This window comes from Apaloderma vittatum, unplaced genomic scaffold, assembly GCF_000703405.1.
Source record: "Apaloderma vittatum isolate BGI_N311 unplaced genomic scaffold, ASM70340v1 scaffold3740, whole genome shotgun sequence".
Taxonomy (NCBI): Eukaryota; Metazoa; Chordata; class Aves; order Trogoniformes; family Trogonidae; genus Apaloderma; species Apaloderma vittatum.
Window position 1 is genome coordinate 78,648 of NW_009693851.1, and position 17,206 is coordinate 95,853.

The window sequence follows — 17,206 nt, forward strand, 5'->3', positions numbered from 1 at the left end:
TTTCAACAGAGAAATAGGGTGATTTATGTGAGGGGAGTCCCACAGCAACTTACACATAGTCCTACTGTTTGTTTCATTTACTTTTCTTCTCCATCCCATTCTTTGTATTTGAAGGCACAGTAGACTTTCATTGTTTTAGGTCAGCAGCTTCCTCTGGCTGCAGTGAAGAAGATGGGGCAGGAAAAATGCTGCAGTCCCATCCTCTGGTACAAGACTGAGGAAATCCCTTAGTTCAAGTTCCATTGCAACAACTGATAAAGTTTCTGCTCAGAGCAAGGGAGAAAATCTTGGTTAGGTATTTTGGGTTGAGATCAAAGAAAGGAAAAAACATTTAACGACGTCATGACTAACTGAAGTCATCAAATTATCCGAATGAAATCTGAGACATGCCTATCTGGGAGCAAATACAACTGCAGCAGATCTCAAAAGTAAACCAAAATTGTATCTTAGATTAAAACTGTACTTCTATCTTGACTCATCAGGTCTGCACTAATGCTTATGGATGTCTGATCTAGTACTTCACAGTTTGTATCAAAAGACACAACCAAGCAGCATCCCTATACTTATCCCAGGCTACTTGTCCCTGCTTCCACTCCTTCTGCCGTGGAATTACTATTATTCTACCTATTTTATCTATAGAAATTATTATCTAGTAGTTCTATTTAGTATGGTTTTTTAATAACCTGCATAGAAACAACATGATTCCAACCATTTAACTGTTTTCAATACAAATGAGACAACACACTGTACACTGCAGAATCCTGTGCTAACGAGGGCCAAGTCTCATAAGCTGCACTCGCTTTAAATACAGGAAAAGGTCCCCTTTATTTTCTGAATTATCAGATCTGCAGTCCTTAGCCTGAACAGTATATAGAATGCAAGATGACATACAAAGTCTTCTGGAGTCGAGTTGCTATCAACTGATTTACCTCTCAGTGATGAAATAAGAACAGGGCAGTCATTTCCAGTAAGTCTGGTTCTCTTGCAAAGTTCAGGAAGCAGCTTGTTCCACCAGACAGCCTAATCCACAAAAGCCCACAGGAGAAGTGTAAATTATTAAGAGTATGAAAGAAAATCCTGCTAAAATTATACTGAACTAAGCTCAGATGTGTACACATACAATGAACTCAATAGTTACTTTATATAATGCTTTAAAATGCAGTGGTTTCGTGCATGTATTTTTCAATTTTTGGTGCAAATAGGACATGAAGAACATAATCTTTCCACTAATGCACCAGTACCATTCCAATGTTATAAGGTCCAAAGATGTCACTAAAGACAAGAACATATTTAAGTGCGATTTTAGTTGAAGGACTACGTTCTCTTATCAGCTCGCTTATCACTAAAACTTCACCTTGCACCTAAACACTGTGAAACAACTTAGAACCCTGATTTAGAACCCCAAAACTTACAGTGGAAAAAGAACACACTACTCTCCCTTTTCGGAGGCCCTCTGCCCTTTGAAAATACTGTTTTAAATTTACTGGAATGAATGCAAGAAGCCACAGAAGAACCTTGCCAAGCAAGAGGTTCAAAGCAAGCAAAGCAATTCACTTTGAAAGCTGGTCTGGCTGATCCCTCCAGAGTCCATCTGTACACAATAGCATTTGAGTTGGAAAATAAACACACAAATAAAAAAAAAACTGAAAAATTTCAATGAAAGTAGCTCACCCGACTGTCACCTTTCAGCTCGTGCTGAGCATACGCTACAGCTGCACTGGGACACCTTTGAAGAAGCTGGTCAATGGCTTCCTCATACTTGCCTAGACGGGTGCTACACAGAACGTGGATGGCGAGGCCAACACCGTCAGCCTCAGCCAGAGGCTCCAAGACAGGCAGAGCTGAAGCTATGTTGATGGACTGACTACATAAAAGAGACTGAAGACAAGAAGAAAAAGTATGGCTGGGATTTAAGGCAAACTTTGCAAAAAAACGCTAACCATAGCCTTAGAACAGCAGCCCTTACTTATTCAAGGAAGTTTTATTTTGAAATCACTGATAAGTGTTACTGAAAACTCAGAAAGCAAGTTTAGAGTAGAGTGCAAATGTAAATACAATTGTTATCGACACTTCTCTTCAGTATGTTTTTCTTCCACCATTTCAACGGGCCTTTTAGTTCAACTTGGATAGCCTGAAGTGGAAGGAGGAGGGGAGTGTGCTACAGAAAGTTCTGCATATATAAATGAACATTTGTAGAACAGATCTAAGCTTCAGGGTTTCGTACCTGTAGTCTTGAGATATCTTCACGGTAATCTTTATCAGATGGAGATCCTGCTGACATTATGGAAGTTACCCACGGGAAAATCAATCCAAAATGATTACAGGAGTTTATCTATAAGAGAAAGAATCAAGTTGCAATGAAAGAAATAGCTCTGTTAGTGACAGTTCCATGTGAAACTCAATAAGTGAAGAAAATTTTACTCTCAAATAGCATAATTTAGAATAGCAGCTACTCTTTCTTCTAGTTCATAAACTTTAGTGCAAATAAAATGGAAACTACTATTTTATTCTGCATTTCAGCTTTCCCATTCAGAATCCTTTAAAATTAATCACTCACACATTTATTTTTCTCATTTAGTCAGGTTTGTCCAATTGCAAACATTCCACCTGACAAACTCTCACAGTTTCATTTTAGCCCTTGGTTCTATCCAGAGCCGAGATTCCTGTTGGAAGGACATTTGTCCCCAAAGAGTAGGACTCTCCAGAGCCAACAATACCTGTTTGGTAACTGCACACTATCTTATTTGCTTTCAGTCTTACAAGAGAAGAACTGTCCCAAACTGAAATACTAAGAATACTATTTGGATAGATTTTGAAGGGACAATGCAGTCATAAAACTTCCTCTGCGTGGTACGCTCACCAGATCCTCTGTTGTTTTCAATGGCTTAGTCTCAGGACGTTCTTTCTTCAGTATTCTCCAAACATACTGAGAAGTAACCCTCAATAAAAGCTCCTGAAGTATTTCCTCCTGAGAGCATACTACAAGAAGAGCTTCCCAGAAATCCACCAAGAGCTGAGGAACAGCGTTTTCACTGTTACTACACAACGCCTAAGAAAAAAAATGTTACACAACAGCAAGTTAGCACAGACTACAGTAATTATTAGTAACAGAAGTTAGAAGAAACAGAGTGAAGAGTTTTTCACTACTACTAGAAGCAGAATTTTGATTCCTTTTTGTCTTGATGTGATCTACATAATAGTGCTAGGCAAAGCAAAAAGCTCATGGAATGATTTTAAGGTAATTGGTTCTAAATGATAGGCTTGATTTCTTCTTGGAGATTTACTCCACTGCCAAAAATGACCGCACACTGTCAGCACGTATTTACAGAAAGCTAATTTGGAGGATTTTATATATGCTAATAGCGGCCAAGCACACGCCTTTAAAAGATGAATCTAAAGACCATGCTGAGAAACACTGCGGAGCTCTGCATTAAGGTCTGGTGTGTCAGCAAAAGGGACTTTTACTTGGTTACCAACTGCCTCTGAACAGCAGCACTTGCCCTAATTTGACTTTCATCACTTGGCATTTCTGATACAGGCCTTTCACTGTAACAGAGATACGACTGCAGCACACCTACACTGAAAAATATATGGGTTTAATCCAAACAATGTTATTCACTGGAGAGAAAAGAAAAAGGGTTTGTATATTGCCCATATAAATGAACTTCATTGACAGCAGAAAAACTATTCTATTTATGTTTGTCATAAACTGCAGAGACCCACTCTTCTTCCAGAAATTTATACAGAACATCAGAACATTACCTACCTTCATACGTAAATCTGATTCTTTAGAAGTATGTTTCAATCCTAATGATTTCTTCAAAAGGAGTTTATGGAATTGATTTATCTGAAGTCTGTTAAATTTCAGTAGGAAGTCATTGAAAGATCAAGATATTTTCCAGTGAAATGACAGGGTCAAAACCAAGAACTTAATGCAATAGGTTTTTGTTTGATTTAACCAGTACTTCTTTCCAGAAGATCCAGTTGCTGACTCTGTAGTAATCTATCACGACTGGAATATATATAACATTCATCTCCCTCTTTCTGAAGAAGTGCTAAAATGTGAGTCAAGAAGCAACCAAGGCTGCTTTGCTTACCCATAACAACACGACCACAAGAAAAATGGAGGAAAAAATGATCATACACCGACCTTGAAAAAGGTATCTGCTTCTTCCAGTTCGATTTTACTGTTCTCATGTAAAGCCACAGTAGCAGCCACTAGTAAACCAGGGTGCATCTCCTTCAGGTGAACAGCAAACTCGGTTGGCGTAACAATTCCTTCCTTACGCTGTATCAAGAGTTTCGGTTGCCCAACAAAGCCACAAGCCAGTACTGTCTACAAACACAGTCAGATATAAATCGGGTTAAGAATTCAATCCAAACAGGATTCAACTCAGCAAACACAGTATTTCCCCAGGGAGTGAAGTTCAGACAACAAAATGAAGCAAAGTTAGGGGAAGCAAATAAATCTTTTCTACAATTTATAGAGCAACTCTCCGGAAACTGAGCTCCAAACCATGTGCCAGAGCAGTGACTCCTGAGCAACAGGCAATTTGCCTGAACACTGAAAGTACCATCCTGCTGTAACCTGGAATTACTGTGCACGTAAGACAGATTTCACTATGAAATTCAAAACATTCAATACACATGGTGTTTTGAAAAATCACTGGCTGAAGAATTACATAGGAAATATAAGGCAGACGTAGGAGGAAAACTCAAATTTCACCCCTCTATGCATACAAACTATCATAGAATCATAGAATGGCCCAGGCTGGAAGGGACCTTAGAGATCATTTAATCCAACCTCCCTGTCATGGGCAGGGACACCTCTCAGCTAGATCAGGCAACACATGAGGATCCCCCTAACCCTAACTCTCTCCTTTCTTCATCTTTCTGAAAGTATTATTTTCTCCACGTTGACACAAAATGCTTTTTAAAGGTGAGATGTAATAGTACGTGGGTGTATCACGTACTCATTACAGCTGGAGGGATGTAAAAACGCTCCTGTACAACCCTGCCACACTGCTGAAGAGCACTGGCTCTGCAGAGCTTGTTATACCCCAGGAAACAGCATTTAATTTATCAAGAATTAACATCTTTGAAAACATTTGCTTAGTCAGTAAGGCTTTGCCAAGGTAAAACTACCCTCCATACAAGGTAAGCAGTACAGTCCCAGTTTATGCCAGCCCTGCTTTCTACTGTTACTGCGGACATTCACTGGAGCTTACGTGGCGTACCAGGAGCAAGAGCAGTGACTGAAAGTTTCTTTTACCGTAAAATACAGCCACAAGCCACACCTACTGACTCGGGCTCCGCAAAGCACGCACAGCTGACGCACGCAGCACACTTTACCTCCTTATAGGAGTCCATCTCACGTTCGTACATCGTCAGGTCTCCCATTTTCAGAGCCATGAAAGCCTTAGTAAGCGTCAGGACCACCGATGGCATAACATGTTCTACTTTCTGAAGATACTTCAGAGCTGTCAAAGGACACGTGTTTCTCATGCAGGGGCTGCAGAGGATATGAGGCAGCTGCACAGGGTCAGCATGATAGAATATACGGAGAACTCTGTTTGCTGATTCCTATTGAAATAAAAGCCGGTTGACAGTTTAGATGAACAGTCTTCAATGGCACATTAAAGTACTGCCGTTGTGTTTGGGTTTGCTTGTTTTTTCATTGGTGTTTTTTTTTATAAAAAAGACAGGCACAGTTTGGCTACCAAGTGACTGCCTTCTGCCTCTTTCCATCCTATTGATAAAGGTAAAGGATCTCTAACCGGCAGTATTTCGGGCTGCTAGGAGATCAACCACCACCACAGTGAATTGGTTTTACCAACCTGTACAATTTGGCAATGTTCCAAGGAAAGAGTTTGTTTTGTTACAGGAATTGGAGATGAAAGAAATTTGAGGCGGAGCTCTCTTAAAATGAAAGTGTGTCTGTGTGCACGAGGGAACCAGATCATCAGCAGTGTACATCATGAGAGCCAAACCAGTAATATGCTGCCTGAAAGCAGCCCAAAGCGTCACAGGTGCTGCTGGCTATTTTGTCAACAAAAACGGGGAGGTAAAAAGCATGTGAAAAAGAACAACTGTAAAACTAAACAAACAGCTCAGCAGTTTAAAAAGGAATTTAATTGAAATTCGATATGTAGTTCTTAAAATCAGAATAAAATAAAAAATCAAGAAAAAACCCCTTGCTGTTACCTTAGTTAATTCTTCATTTAAGTCTTCATTCAGAGAGTGAGTTAAGTAAAATATAAATCCCCTCTCATACGTTTGCATTTCATCACCTTCTAAAACTAGTCTCTTTAAAACGTCAGTCATGGATAACCCTGACATTCTGTAGTACGGCAAAGCAAGGTGGTAATCCTTTGTGTCACACCTGAAGGTAACAGAGAGGGAGGGGGAAAAAAGTCCACAAAACAACTAAAAGCAACATTTTTGCCATGACTGTAAGAACTAAAATAATATATTAAACACAGCTGCAGACACAATCTGCAAATACATAGCTCATATTCAGTGTTACATTCTGAGTTCAAGGACAACAAAGACAATCGATACTAAAGGGATTACTAGATTAAGCTGTTCTTGTAGAACATAAAAATACGCATTACATAAAAATACTAACATAAACCAGCGAAGAATGATGGATTTTCATTTTAAGCTTACATTATTGGAAACAAAAGCTCACCTCTTATCACTCTGACATCTAACACATACCTGCTGTAGCAGTCTCCTAAGGCAGCACAACTTTCTCTGAACGCTCTCATCAGTTCTTCTCTCTCCTCTGATTTAACGAAACGAGGGTCCATTATAGCTGCTCTGACCAGTAAGTGAGCCTCACTCAGAAGATGGATGCAACTCTCAGTTTTTACATTTTCGTAAGTTCTACTATAGTCTACCTAGAATAGATAGAGGATAGACTTAGGCTGCTGGCAAAAAATAAGAATATACAGGAACAATTCTAACGAGGGCAGCAGTCACTTGAAACACGATTACGGGCTACTCAGGAGAAATACTTAATATTATATTTAGCCATGACACGCATCAGAGATTAATTGACAGTACTTATTTTTAGCCACTAGATAACAAAAGCAGGAGACGGGCAATACCATTTCTCTGTAAAGCTGAATGGTTGAAACAGTGTTTATAATATATAAATTCCAACCAGGCTCTGACTCAGAATTTGTTCTGGATTTGATGCCGTCAGCCTTTCTGGAGCTAGAAAGAAGGAAAAGAGTTGAGTTGTCAGTGTCCAAATAAACACTATGCAGTCAAAAAAATCCCCCTCACTTGGTAATTTTAACACATAACTAGGTATGTTTGCAGGCTAAAGAATGCCTGAGAGGTAAGCTGTGAATTTAAGTTATTAGCAATGGCTAACAATAACAGGAATAAGCATATTCATACACCAGAAACACCATCAAAACTACTACATCTTCTCCCAGGCTTAACACCAGGGAGAACCAGACACTGACATGAAGTAATTCAAATTAGCCAAGTTGCTTACTTACCTTCTGTGAGGGCTTACTGCGTATTTGCCCCTGCAGCTCTATTAAAGTGTCTGACGAGTCATGGTGTAAAAATACATTTGACCACTTCTAACATATTGGCTAGGTCTGTAATGCCCCTAGATTAAAACACTGTAGGAAAACACACATTCTTCTTGTTCCGGTTTATTGGTTTTAACTATTGTGGGGTATTTACATTTTTATTTCCCAACTACGGTGTTTAGACTAGTATTTGTTCAACTGGTGTTCTTTACAGAAGGCAAAAAGCCTATCTTCCTCAAATGGCAACTATATTCTTTGAAACAACACAACTGGACGGAGAAACTCTGCTCTGTACACAGAAAACTACAGCATTTTTAATTATCCTTCTCCTTGATGTGCTTATCTCTATCTCCTCCTGAATAATGTGTGCTCTAGGCTTTAAGAAACGTCGGTTCAAATAACTCTTCAATCAACTATAGCTGTCCCACTTTCCTTAATGAACTTGAACCAACTTTAATAAATGTGTTTTTGATTCTAAAAAGCAGTTGTTTAAGAACAGCTGTTCAGCTGTTTTATGAAAAGCCCTCAAAAGAGAATGGGAATAGCAGTTCTCACGGGAATAGATAAAAAAAGTGACAAATGCCTCTAGCTACACAGGTGCTACAAGAGTATCTTGGGACAAAGTCCAGTCCTTCTTTTGTCATGGATTACTACAGTGATGTTCATGTTCATTTGCTGGGAAAGAAGCCTAAGCCAAATGTATGACATCGTCATCTTGTGCTACAACTTATTTTCTTGGCCTGTAGCTTTGGTACTCCTACATATTTTTGTTTCTCACATATTTTTTCTTCTCAGTATCAAATCCCTTCTTAGTAATGTTATCTTAATATTACTTATGAAAGTTGTTTTTTTACAATCTTGACTAACTTATTTTGTTGTTTTCAAACTTTTGTGACCCTACTCTCATTTCTTCTACATCAGTTAATTACAATAGAAATGGAAAAAATAAACGCTTGATTTCTGTTCTCATGCACTAAATTCCCACTTTTTCCACAGAGGAACCTCTCTTCAGCTCCAACACCCACAAATTCAGCACTGTACACAGAACTATAAAGACCATCTCCCCCAAAGATACAAATCCTTACAGCATCCTTCTTGCAGGCTTTCTTCTTTCAGTAATATCTTCTGTGTCTGCCTTAGTCAAAAGAATTATATGGTTTTTGAAATGACAGATAGCTCTTGGTCCTATAAAAAGCTGCATTCTTAATGTGCAGATATCCAGTGCAACAGGGGGACAGGCCTGTAAAGGGAAGTGATTGTTTTGTAATTTCAGTTAGTACGTACTCTGAGTCTTTAAATAAATAAAAAGAACAGCGAAATCTTTGTCCAATTATCTGACACTAAACACACTCACTTGCCTACTGTTATATTACACACCCAGTATTGCATGCCTGATTTGTTCAACATGCACCTTTCAGGTAAAACTCATCCTACTGTCTGTAGCGGACTAAAAATGGGAAAGTGCAAGCTCATTTTCCAAGAAATAGTCTGAATTTACAGCTTTAAGAAAATAAAATACCTTAATTACAAATAACATACACAGTGAAGCAAGGTACCACAGCATGATAGGTGTACTCTGCTTTCCGAAGAAACCTCAGAATTTCTTGTAAAGAGACAGAGGGTTGCAGTGCTGACCAGGAGGCTCTAAACCCCCTTGGCCTAGTGAGAACCAGAGCCAGCCAGCTCTGAACGGAGGGTAAAAAAGAAAACACAACAGGAAAAATACTAACAACGAATAATAATAATAACCACCATCATCACACTTCAAACTCCAGTCAGGCAGGAACACCTCTGAGGAAACGCAGCCGGTGGGCAACCTCCCTCAGAGCAGGGGCAGCTCAGAGGGACGGTGGCCACGGACAACCTGCATACCCGAGGGGCTGCAGCCCGTGACAACTCGCACCACCCGGGGGATTGTGGCCCACCAAGGACCGGCGAAAGGGCAGGGATGCCCCAGGGGGACAGCGGCCCATGGAGGAGCCACGCCAGAGCGGGTCTGCAGCCCGGACATCCACGCGGGGCCGCGTCCTGCAGACCACGACGGGCACATCTCCTCAAGGAATGCTGAAGCGAGAGGCAGCCCATCCCCTGGCTGGAGGAACTGTGATGAACCGAACGCAGCCCCCAGCGAAAACACAGAGAACTGAGACTGGAGAAGGGACGGGACAGATCACGGCCATGTGTTTGCACTCTTTATCCCAGTACCTCTATGGAAAGCAGGGAATACGTGTTTGGCTCTTGAAAATGTTACGCTATTTCTACTGCCCTACAGTTTATGTCTGCTGTCCACATGCTCAAAAGAAACCCTCAAATACTTACTTAAAATAAACTTCATTCTATCTTTCCTGATATTTTTGTTAATGCATATCTCAATCTTTACAATTAAGTAGATTTTTACTAACAAGCAATTTAAGGAAGGGGAAAAGTCTAGACCTCCAAGGATCAAAATCCCTCCTCCTAAAAATCACACACTAAGTATCTGGCAGCAGACTCGTTCAAAAGTATCTACACTTTTCTTGTTTTTTTCAAGGACACCTGAGAGCAATACAGGAAAACACTGCACCCTTCATTCAGATTTACGCAGGAAAACATGGAATTTAGCTTGAAGTTGTAAGGGATTTAATAGCTTTGGATGTTTTTGAAAACTAATGGTCCAGAATCTTAAAATGCCAATATCATATAGCTTCACTGAGACATTTAGAGACCATTAAAATACAATATGCCAAAGGCTGAAGCAAAATAGTAATTTTGGATGTTATTTTGTTGGTTCAGCCAACAGGAACTAACAGGATTTCAGAAGGAAACTAAGTGCCATACTACTACCCTCATTCTTTTAGCAGGATAAAGACAAGGGCACCTTCACAGTCGTATCGATATACGGATCCTCATCTCGAGCTGCTGCTGCACTGCATCGCACTGTGAAGCACTGCAGGTTCTCACTAGAGGGAAAGAAGACAGCACAGTAATAAAGTACAAAAAAAAAAAAGATGACTTGCAAAAATCAAGCAGCCAAGACTATAAAAGACTAAGCAGGGGCACATGCTGCAGTGCCACATAAGCCTGCACAGAGAGTTCCAAGAGGCTATGAAGGACATATCGGAGGGGAAGGGAGAGGCGGGGGAAAAAAAAAAAAAGAAAAGCACCAGCCTAGGGAAACGTAGTAATGCTACCAACAAAATCATAAATGTACCTTGTAATGACGTGCAGGAATTGTGGAGTAAGAACTGCCTGCTCCGACTTCTCTGAATATTGATAAGTAGAAATCAGTTCTACTAACTTCCCAAGAGAGTAGAGATATCCAACGTGAGGTAAGGAGAAAAAGCAAAAGAGACTCAGTAGTTCTCTCTTGTTCTCAGCTTCTTCATGGGCTGTCACGGAACTTCCTAGATTTATCAATAAGAAAGGCATTTTATATACCTTATAAATAAAAACTTGGCAAATCCTTTGCAAGTCTGATACCTCAAAGATACTATCTATCCTGCCCAGGCTGCAGACTGGTTTTGTCAGCAATTAGTGGAGAGAACTATATGAAGATCACTGGGTCAGGTCTCTGCACAGGTCAAAAATCTGTACGTCACGTTATCTCATTCAGAGGCATTTTTAACACAAGTGCGGGTGGTACCACTGAATGAAGAAATTCCACGGATTCTACAGCATCTGAGAGTCCTGGCAGATTCACTACAACTAAACATCCGTGGATCAGCCTGATTTTAGACAACTGCTTGTCAGCTGGGATGAGCTCATCCGGAGCTGCAGCTGCAGTGCACCAAACCAGACGTCCCCACTTAAAGGAAAGGCTGGGAGTGGCTGAATTTATTTATAAAGCCACTTTGGCAGGTAAAGGCTGTGTTCGAATTCTACAGACCCTCTTGTCAAAGACTGTAAATCACACGAGAACATAAGATAGTTGGACTTAAACGAGGCTTTGCTACCTAGCAGACAACCAACCACAAAGCAGGTGAGCTGTCAGTAAAGCTGACCCAAAACACACAGGAGTTAATTTTTCTGTGGGTCTGTCGGGGCTTGAGCTAGTGTGTATTAGCGAACTCCAAAATCTGCGTTCATCCCTTGCAATTTTAATTCAAGCCTGGCAGAAAAGTAACCTGTATCTTAATGACCATTAAGGTTCACTATTCTGCTTTCCACCTAGGATAACGCTGAGGATCATTTTATTAATACAGTGTAACGAGTGACTGGTTTATGACATAAAATTAAGCAGCAGACAACTGATAAAAGCTGAATAAGTCTCCCTCTGGTGTGGTGAGTTGATAGTTCAAGGTTTATGCAGAACTCGAAGAAACTTAAAAGACTTTTTTGTTAACAGAAGCTCAGTTTCAATCATTGACAAGGGAAGAACTTAATTTAAAAACAAATCATATAGAAACTGTACAAAACAAATACAAAGAGGCTCCTTCCTTTCCCAGGTCTCCTGTGACACAGCCCATATTGCATCCATACATATCCATATACCTGTCTGGTACACAGGAAGCAGCTGAACAGAGTGCAACTTTGTCTCTTCACAAAACCCAAAAGGCGACTGGTCAGGTGTAAAACGTCTAGAGGAAAAAATCCAGAGAAACAATGTGGGCCTTCAGTGAGAAATTACGATGAGCTACGTTGGACAGGTAAACAGCACTAGCTATAACACGCATCGCTGATGTTTTAATACTCAACAACAATGTGCAATCCTACTATTAATGTAATTAGCCTGGCAATGCCAAGAAGCACGTGGCACAGCTACAGACAACTATCTTTGAGCTCTTGCAACCAGAATCCTCTTTCTTCGCTTGCCTACAAAACATGTCAGAGTTTGGGATCACTGGAAGACACACTGCAATTGCTCTGAACCTCAGCATAACCTTTCTTCCCCCCTCTCTTTCTATTCAACTGAACTATGTGTAACACGGTGACACCTCCATTCTTACTTTCCTATTATGTGTCACCTTTTTCCCTGCTTTGCTTTGGAATTCACTGCTGCACTGTGGTATTAATTCTTCCTCAGTTTTCGGATAGAAGTTTAGTAGCTTAATACAAACTCCCTTCGCTGGCTAGAGAAAGGGCCAATGTATTGTTTTAGAGGTACTCAAATAAGTATCACTTTGACTGAAGTTGACAAAAGCTGCAGAATAAATTAACAGAAGGCAATACTTTAATTAAGGTCACACAGACAAGACTGCTGATTAGTCTTGTGTGTAGTCCTTTAAAGTAGGCAAACCACAACAGCATTTTACACAAGTCGCTTCAAAATAAGGTGTGTAAAACTTGGTTTCACTACCTCAGCACCAAAGTATAAAAACTGTGGGTGGTTCAGACACTGCAGCAGGTTGCCCAGAGAGGTTGTGGAGTCTCCATCTGCAGAGATACTCAAAACCTGACTAGCCAGCTGACCTTGCCTGAGAAGGAAAGCGGCGGGGTACTGGACTAGATAGTCTCAGGAGGTCCCTTCCAAGCCAAATGATTCTGTCATTCTATATGCTGAGCAAAGACCATCCCTTTTGATCCGTTACAAGCTGCCACACATGCTCTTTGCAGCATACAAGGATGTATGATGAAAGCCAGCATTAAACATCACTAGATATGCAAAATCGCCAAAGTTCTATTCCAGTTTCATTGTAAAAACCACATTCCCAAATAAAATGAAACTTAGGACTTGCAAGGCCAAAAGTTGTCCAACTGCTAGAGGAGGACATTCACAGTGTGCTGGGTAAAGAACTGGCCGGATGGCAGGGCTCAAAGGGTTAGAGCGAATGGGGCTGCGTCTGGCTGGAGACCAGTCACCACAGCTCAGTCCAAGGGCCAGCGCTGTTCAACAGCTTGATCCACGATGTGGATGAAGGAGTTGAATTTCCCATTAGAGAGTTTGCTGACGATACCAAACTGGGAGCTGCTGTTGGCTCTCTTGAGAGTCACAAGGCTTTGCAAAGGGATCAGGACAGAATGGAGCTTTGGGCAATGTTCAGCGGCACGACATGGAACATGTCCAAGTGCTGGATTCTGCACCTGGGATGGAGTAATGCCAGGCACCAGTCTGAACTGGGAGAGGAGTGCCTGGAGAGCAGCTGTGCAGAAAGAGCTCTGGGGTTTGTCAGCTGCAGGCTCAGTGTGAGCCAGCTGTGTGCCCGGGCACCACGAGGGCAAACCTCACCCTGGGGGGCATCAAACCCAGGCTGACCAGCTGGTCAAGAGACAGGGTTGTCTGGGTTCAGTGTCAGTGTGGCCTCACTTGAGCACTATGTGCAGTGCTAGGCCCCGCCACTAGAGAAGGATGTGAAGGTTCTTGAACACACCCAGAGGAGGACAACCAAGGTGGTGAAGGGGCTGGAAGCCATGTCCTGTGAGAAGCCGCTGAGCACTCTGGGCTTGTCTGGTTTGGAGAAAAGGAGCCTGAGAGGGGACCTCACAGGAGGGGATGTGGAGAGGGAGGTGCTGATCTCTTCTCCCTGACACCCAGGGATGGGATGCTGGGAACGGTTCAAAGCTGCGTCCGTCAGTGGAGGTTCAGACTGGACGTTAGGAAGCATTTCTCTACCGAGAGGGCAAGCACGCGTCCAAGAGAGGTGGTCATTCCCCAAACCCTGCCACTGTTTAAGACGCATTTGGACAATGCCCTTAATAATGTGCTTTAACACTGGGTCAGCCCTGAAGTGGTCAGGCAGTTGGATCAGCTGATCATTGCTGGTCCTTCCAACTGAAATATTCTATTCCACTAAAAAATGGGCTTATTTCCTCAGTGCAAAAAAAAACCCACCACCCCCTCCCCGCCAAAATCACAAAAACTCTTGTGAGACCCCACCTGGACTACTGCGCCCAATTCTGGAGCCCACAGTACATGAAAGATCTGGACGTGCTGAAGTGTGTCCAGAAGGGCCACGAGGACGCTCAGAGGGCTGGAGAACCTCTCCTATGAAGCCAGACTGACAGAGTTGGGGTTGTTCAGTCTGCAGGAAAGAAGGCTCTGAGGAGACCTTATTGTGGCTTCCAGTATCTCAAGGGGGCTACAAGAAAGCAGTGACAGGACTAGAGGGAACGGACTGAAGCCAGAGATGGGTCGGTTCAGATTGGACGTGAGGAAGAAGTTATTCCTCAGGAGGGTGGGGAGACCCTGGCACAGGTTGCCCAGAGAGGGGGTGGCAGCCCCATCCCTGGGAATCTTTAAGGCCAGGCTGGATGGGGCTCTGAGCAGCCTGATCTAGGGGGGATGTCCCTGCCCATGGCGGGGGGTTGGAACGCGGGTGGTTGGAACGAGATGATCTTTAAGGTCCCTTCCAACCCTGACAATTCTGATTCGATGATACCAGAGTTTTTCTTTCAACAAGATGTAAGCCACAGTTCATTCTGGTTTCTTGTAGTATATTAATCCATAAAGGTGAAAATAAATTTGTATACCTGAAAAGCAGATACCGCACTTGGAAGCACTTTGTGTCTTCTGTCGGCAACTCTGTGGATTCCAGCGTGACGGGGATCTCACATAGTTTACTTTCTTCTCCAAGCAGTTCCACTGGCTTCTGACATATGATGAACTCATCTAATTCAAGCTGCAAACCATGTGGTGAAGGGCCTTCACTTTTCATACCTTAATAAAAATGCTATGTTAATTGTTCAAATCATTCAATTTAGCAGCAAGAAAGAGAGGACACAGTGTCAATACTCCCATTACAGCTATCTAGCTAGCACTGGCTTCCTCAAACCATGAGATTTGAAAACAGCTACGCTACATGACAACAGTCCTTCATTTAAGACTCAACAGTCTCAATACCTAAGAGTCAAGATTTCTGAAAGAACAGGTAAACTGTTTTATGTCCAAAGCAACCTGTGCTTCAAATGGCTGGTCATCAAAAACCATTGTCTTGGGCTGCAAAGGCTTTAAGGAAAAGGCAGCTACGACAGAAAGCTGTGTTATCTTACACTCACTTCAGCTCTGGAAAGCAAATTCTAACAGCGCTCAGAAAGTAATCTGAACTTTTCAGTTTAGTTTATAATAATAAAACCAAGTAGAGGCGGGTTATCATTATCTAAGATCCATCTTCACTCATTGAAGAACATTTTCTCTATCTGACAAGTCTTACTTACCTTTAATTTTTTTCTAGGCACAGTTTCCATTTCTAAAAGACTATCCTTTTCTGGTTTAAGTTTCTTCAATGATAAATGAAGGAGTTTCCTAAAGTTTGTTGGTGTTCATCAGATACTTCCGGAAAAGTGGCAACTGACTTAATAAGGATTGATTTCTCGTAATATACGGGAATTGAACCTACTGACTAAATCTATTTCTCAGATTTCTAAGCTTCTCAGGCAAGTCCCTGAGTAAGACAAAGGACTGAAAAAAGGAGAATTTGCTGGCACATTGTTTATGGAGGTTCTGAGCCTACTACCAGTTACAGAAGCTCACGTACATCACCACAGAAGCATTCTTAAATGTGTAAGCAAGTATGCACGGCCCTTTTCAAGGTTTACGAGATGCTTCTTGCTTGTGGCCTCCCATTTGTCCCTCAGAAGAGACACCGTAACTTGCGCAAAGACACTGATAGAGCAAGTTTTCTGAACACAGCACACTGAACGACTACTGCTTTGATTTGGCCCGTGGTAGCACTCTAAAACGGGGACCTATTTCTATGTCTGTAGAGGCTGCACTAGCAAGAAAGTGCCTGCAGAGTGACGGCACATCTAAGCGTTACCTCCAACTGCAGGCGGTACAATTCCTCATGCAGCAGAGTACTCACCCGATATTCTGCAAACAATCACAAAATATTTTTTGAAGGGCAACGATCTTGTTTGAGCCTACTTTGAGAATAACAGGAATCAGCCAGCAGATTCATGGAAATAAAAAACCCCGTAATTTCTGTACTTACCTCTATCCACAGGCTTTTCTACCATATCAACTCTATGTGCACCCTGCTCTGTCCCATCCGCGCTTTGCTGGATCGGTTCCAGTTTCAGGATCAGAACATCCAGCTCTGTTGTTATGGCTACATGTCTGGCACAAAATGCAACTTAAATGAGGTCATGAATGTGTAAAATTAAGGAGCGTTCAAAGTCTAACATAGTCAAATTCTCGTTTATGACCAGGTATTTCAAACGGAACATGACCAGTTTATTTTTGCAGCCCACAAGAAGATCTCCATTTACAGGACAACATGAAATACACAGCGGAGGATCTGAAAGCGGCATTTCCACAATCGACATCTGTTCTTTTAAGGTTTCGCTGTATGATTCCTCCACCTTGTGACCAACCATCCGAACACAAACGCGAGAACTCCCTGCAGACATGCATCTCCAGTTCATGTAGGCTCTCAGGAAAGTTGCTTTGCTTTTTTCCTCAATTGTCACCAGATAGTCTCCTTAAAAGAAAGCAGACATACTGATCTACCATGAAAGAATATATGAGTTTTCGTAATGTACTACAGCAGGTAAAGAACTCAAAGAACACCTTAAATTCTCAACTCTTAGGTAAAATTCCAAAAACATTTTTTAATCCGATGAAATCCAAAGTAAAAGTTTGTGGGTTTTTTTGCCAGGTGGAACACACCTCGCACACCATTTTAAAAAAACAACCTAAACAACCTTCTGAGTCCAGACCAACTCCTGAGCGAAACCACTTACAAGCTGTGCTTGCAGACACGGCGCTTCCCCTGCCCACGGACGCCCTCATGCCCTCC

The 17,206-nt window shown here is 41.8% G+C and overlaps 1 protein-coding gene across 1 annotated transcript; it reads right to left on the bottom strand.

Moving 5' to 3' along the window:
- Window positions 1-135: 135 nt before the first annotated feature.
- HPS3 (Hermansky-Pudlak syndrome 3) lies at window positions 136-16,883 on the bottom strand. The gene is given in 16 exon segments (XM_009865112.1): window positions 136-263; window positions 930-1,020; window positions 1,672-1,878; window positions 2,225-2,332; window positions 2,861-3,049; window positions 4,151-4,336; window positions 5,353-5,583; window positions 6,205-6,382; window positions 6,721-6,902; window positions 7,113-7,221; window positions 8,639-8,793; window positions 10,411-10,492; window positions 10,744-10,936; window positions 12,024-12,109; window positions 14,940-15,126; window positions 16,400-16,883. Coding segments are annotated over 16 exon segments (2,745 nt in total). The 5' UTR covers window positions 16,833-16,883.
- Window positions 16,884-17,206: the final 323 nt, after the last annotated feature.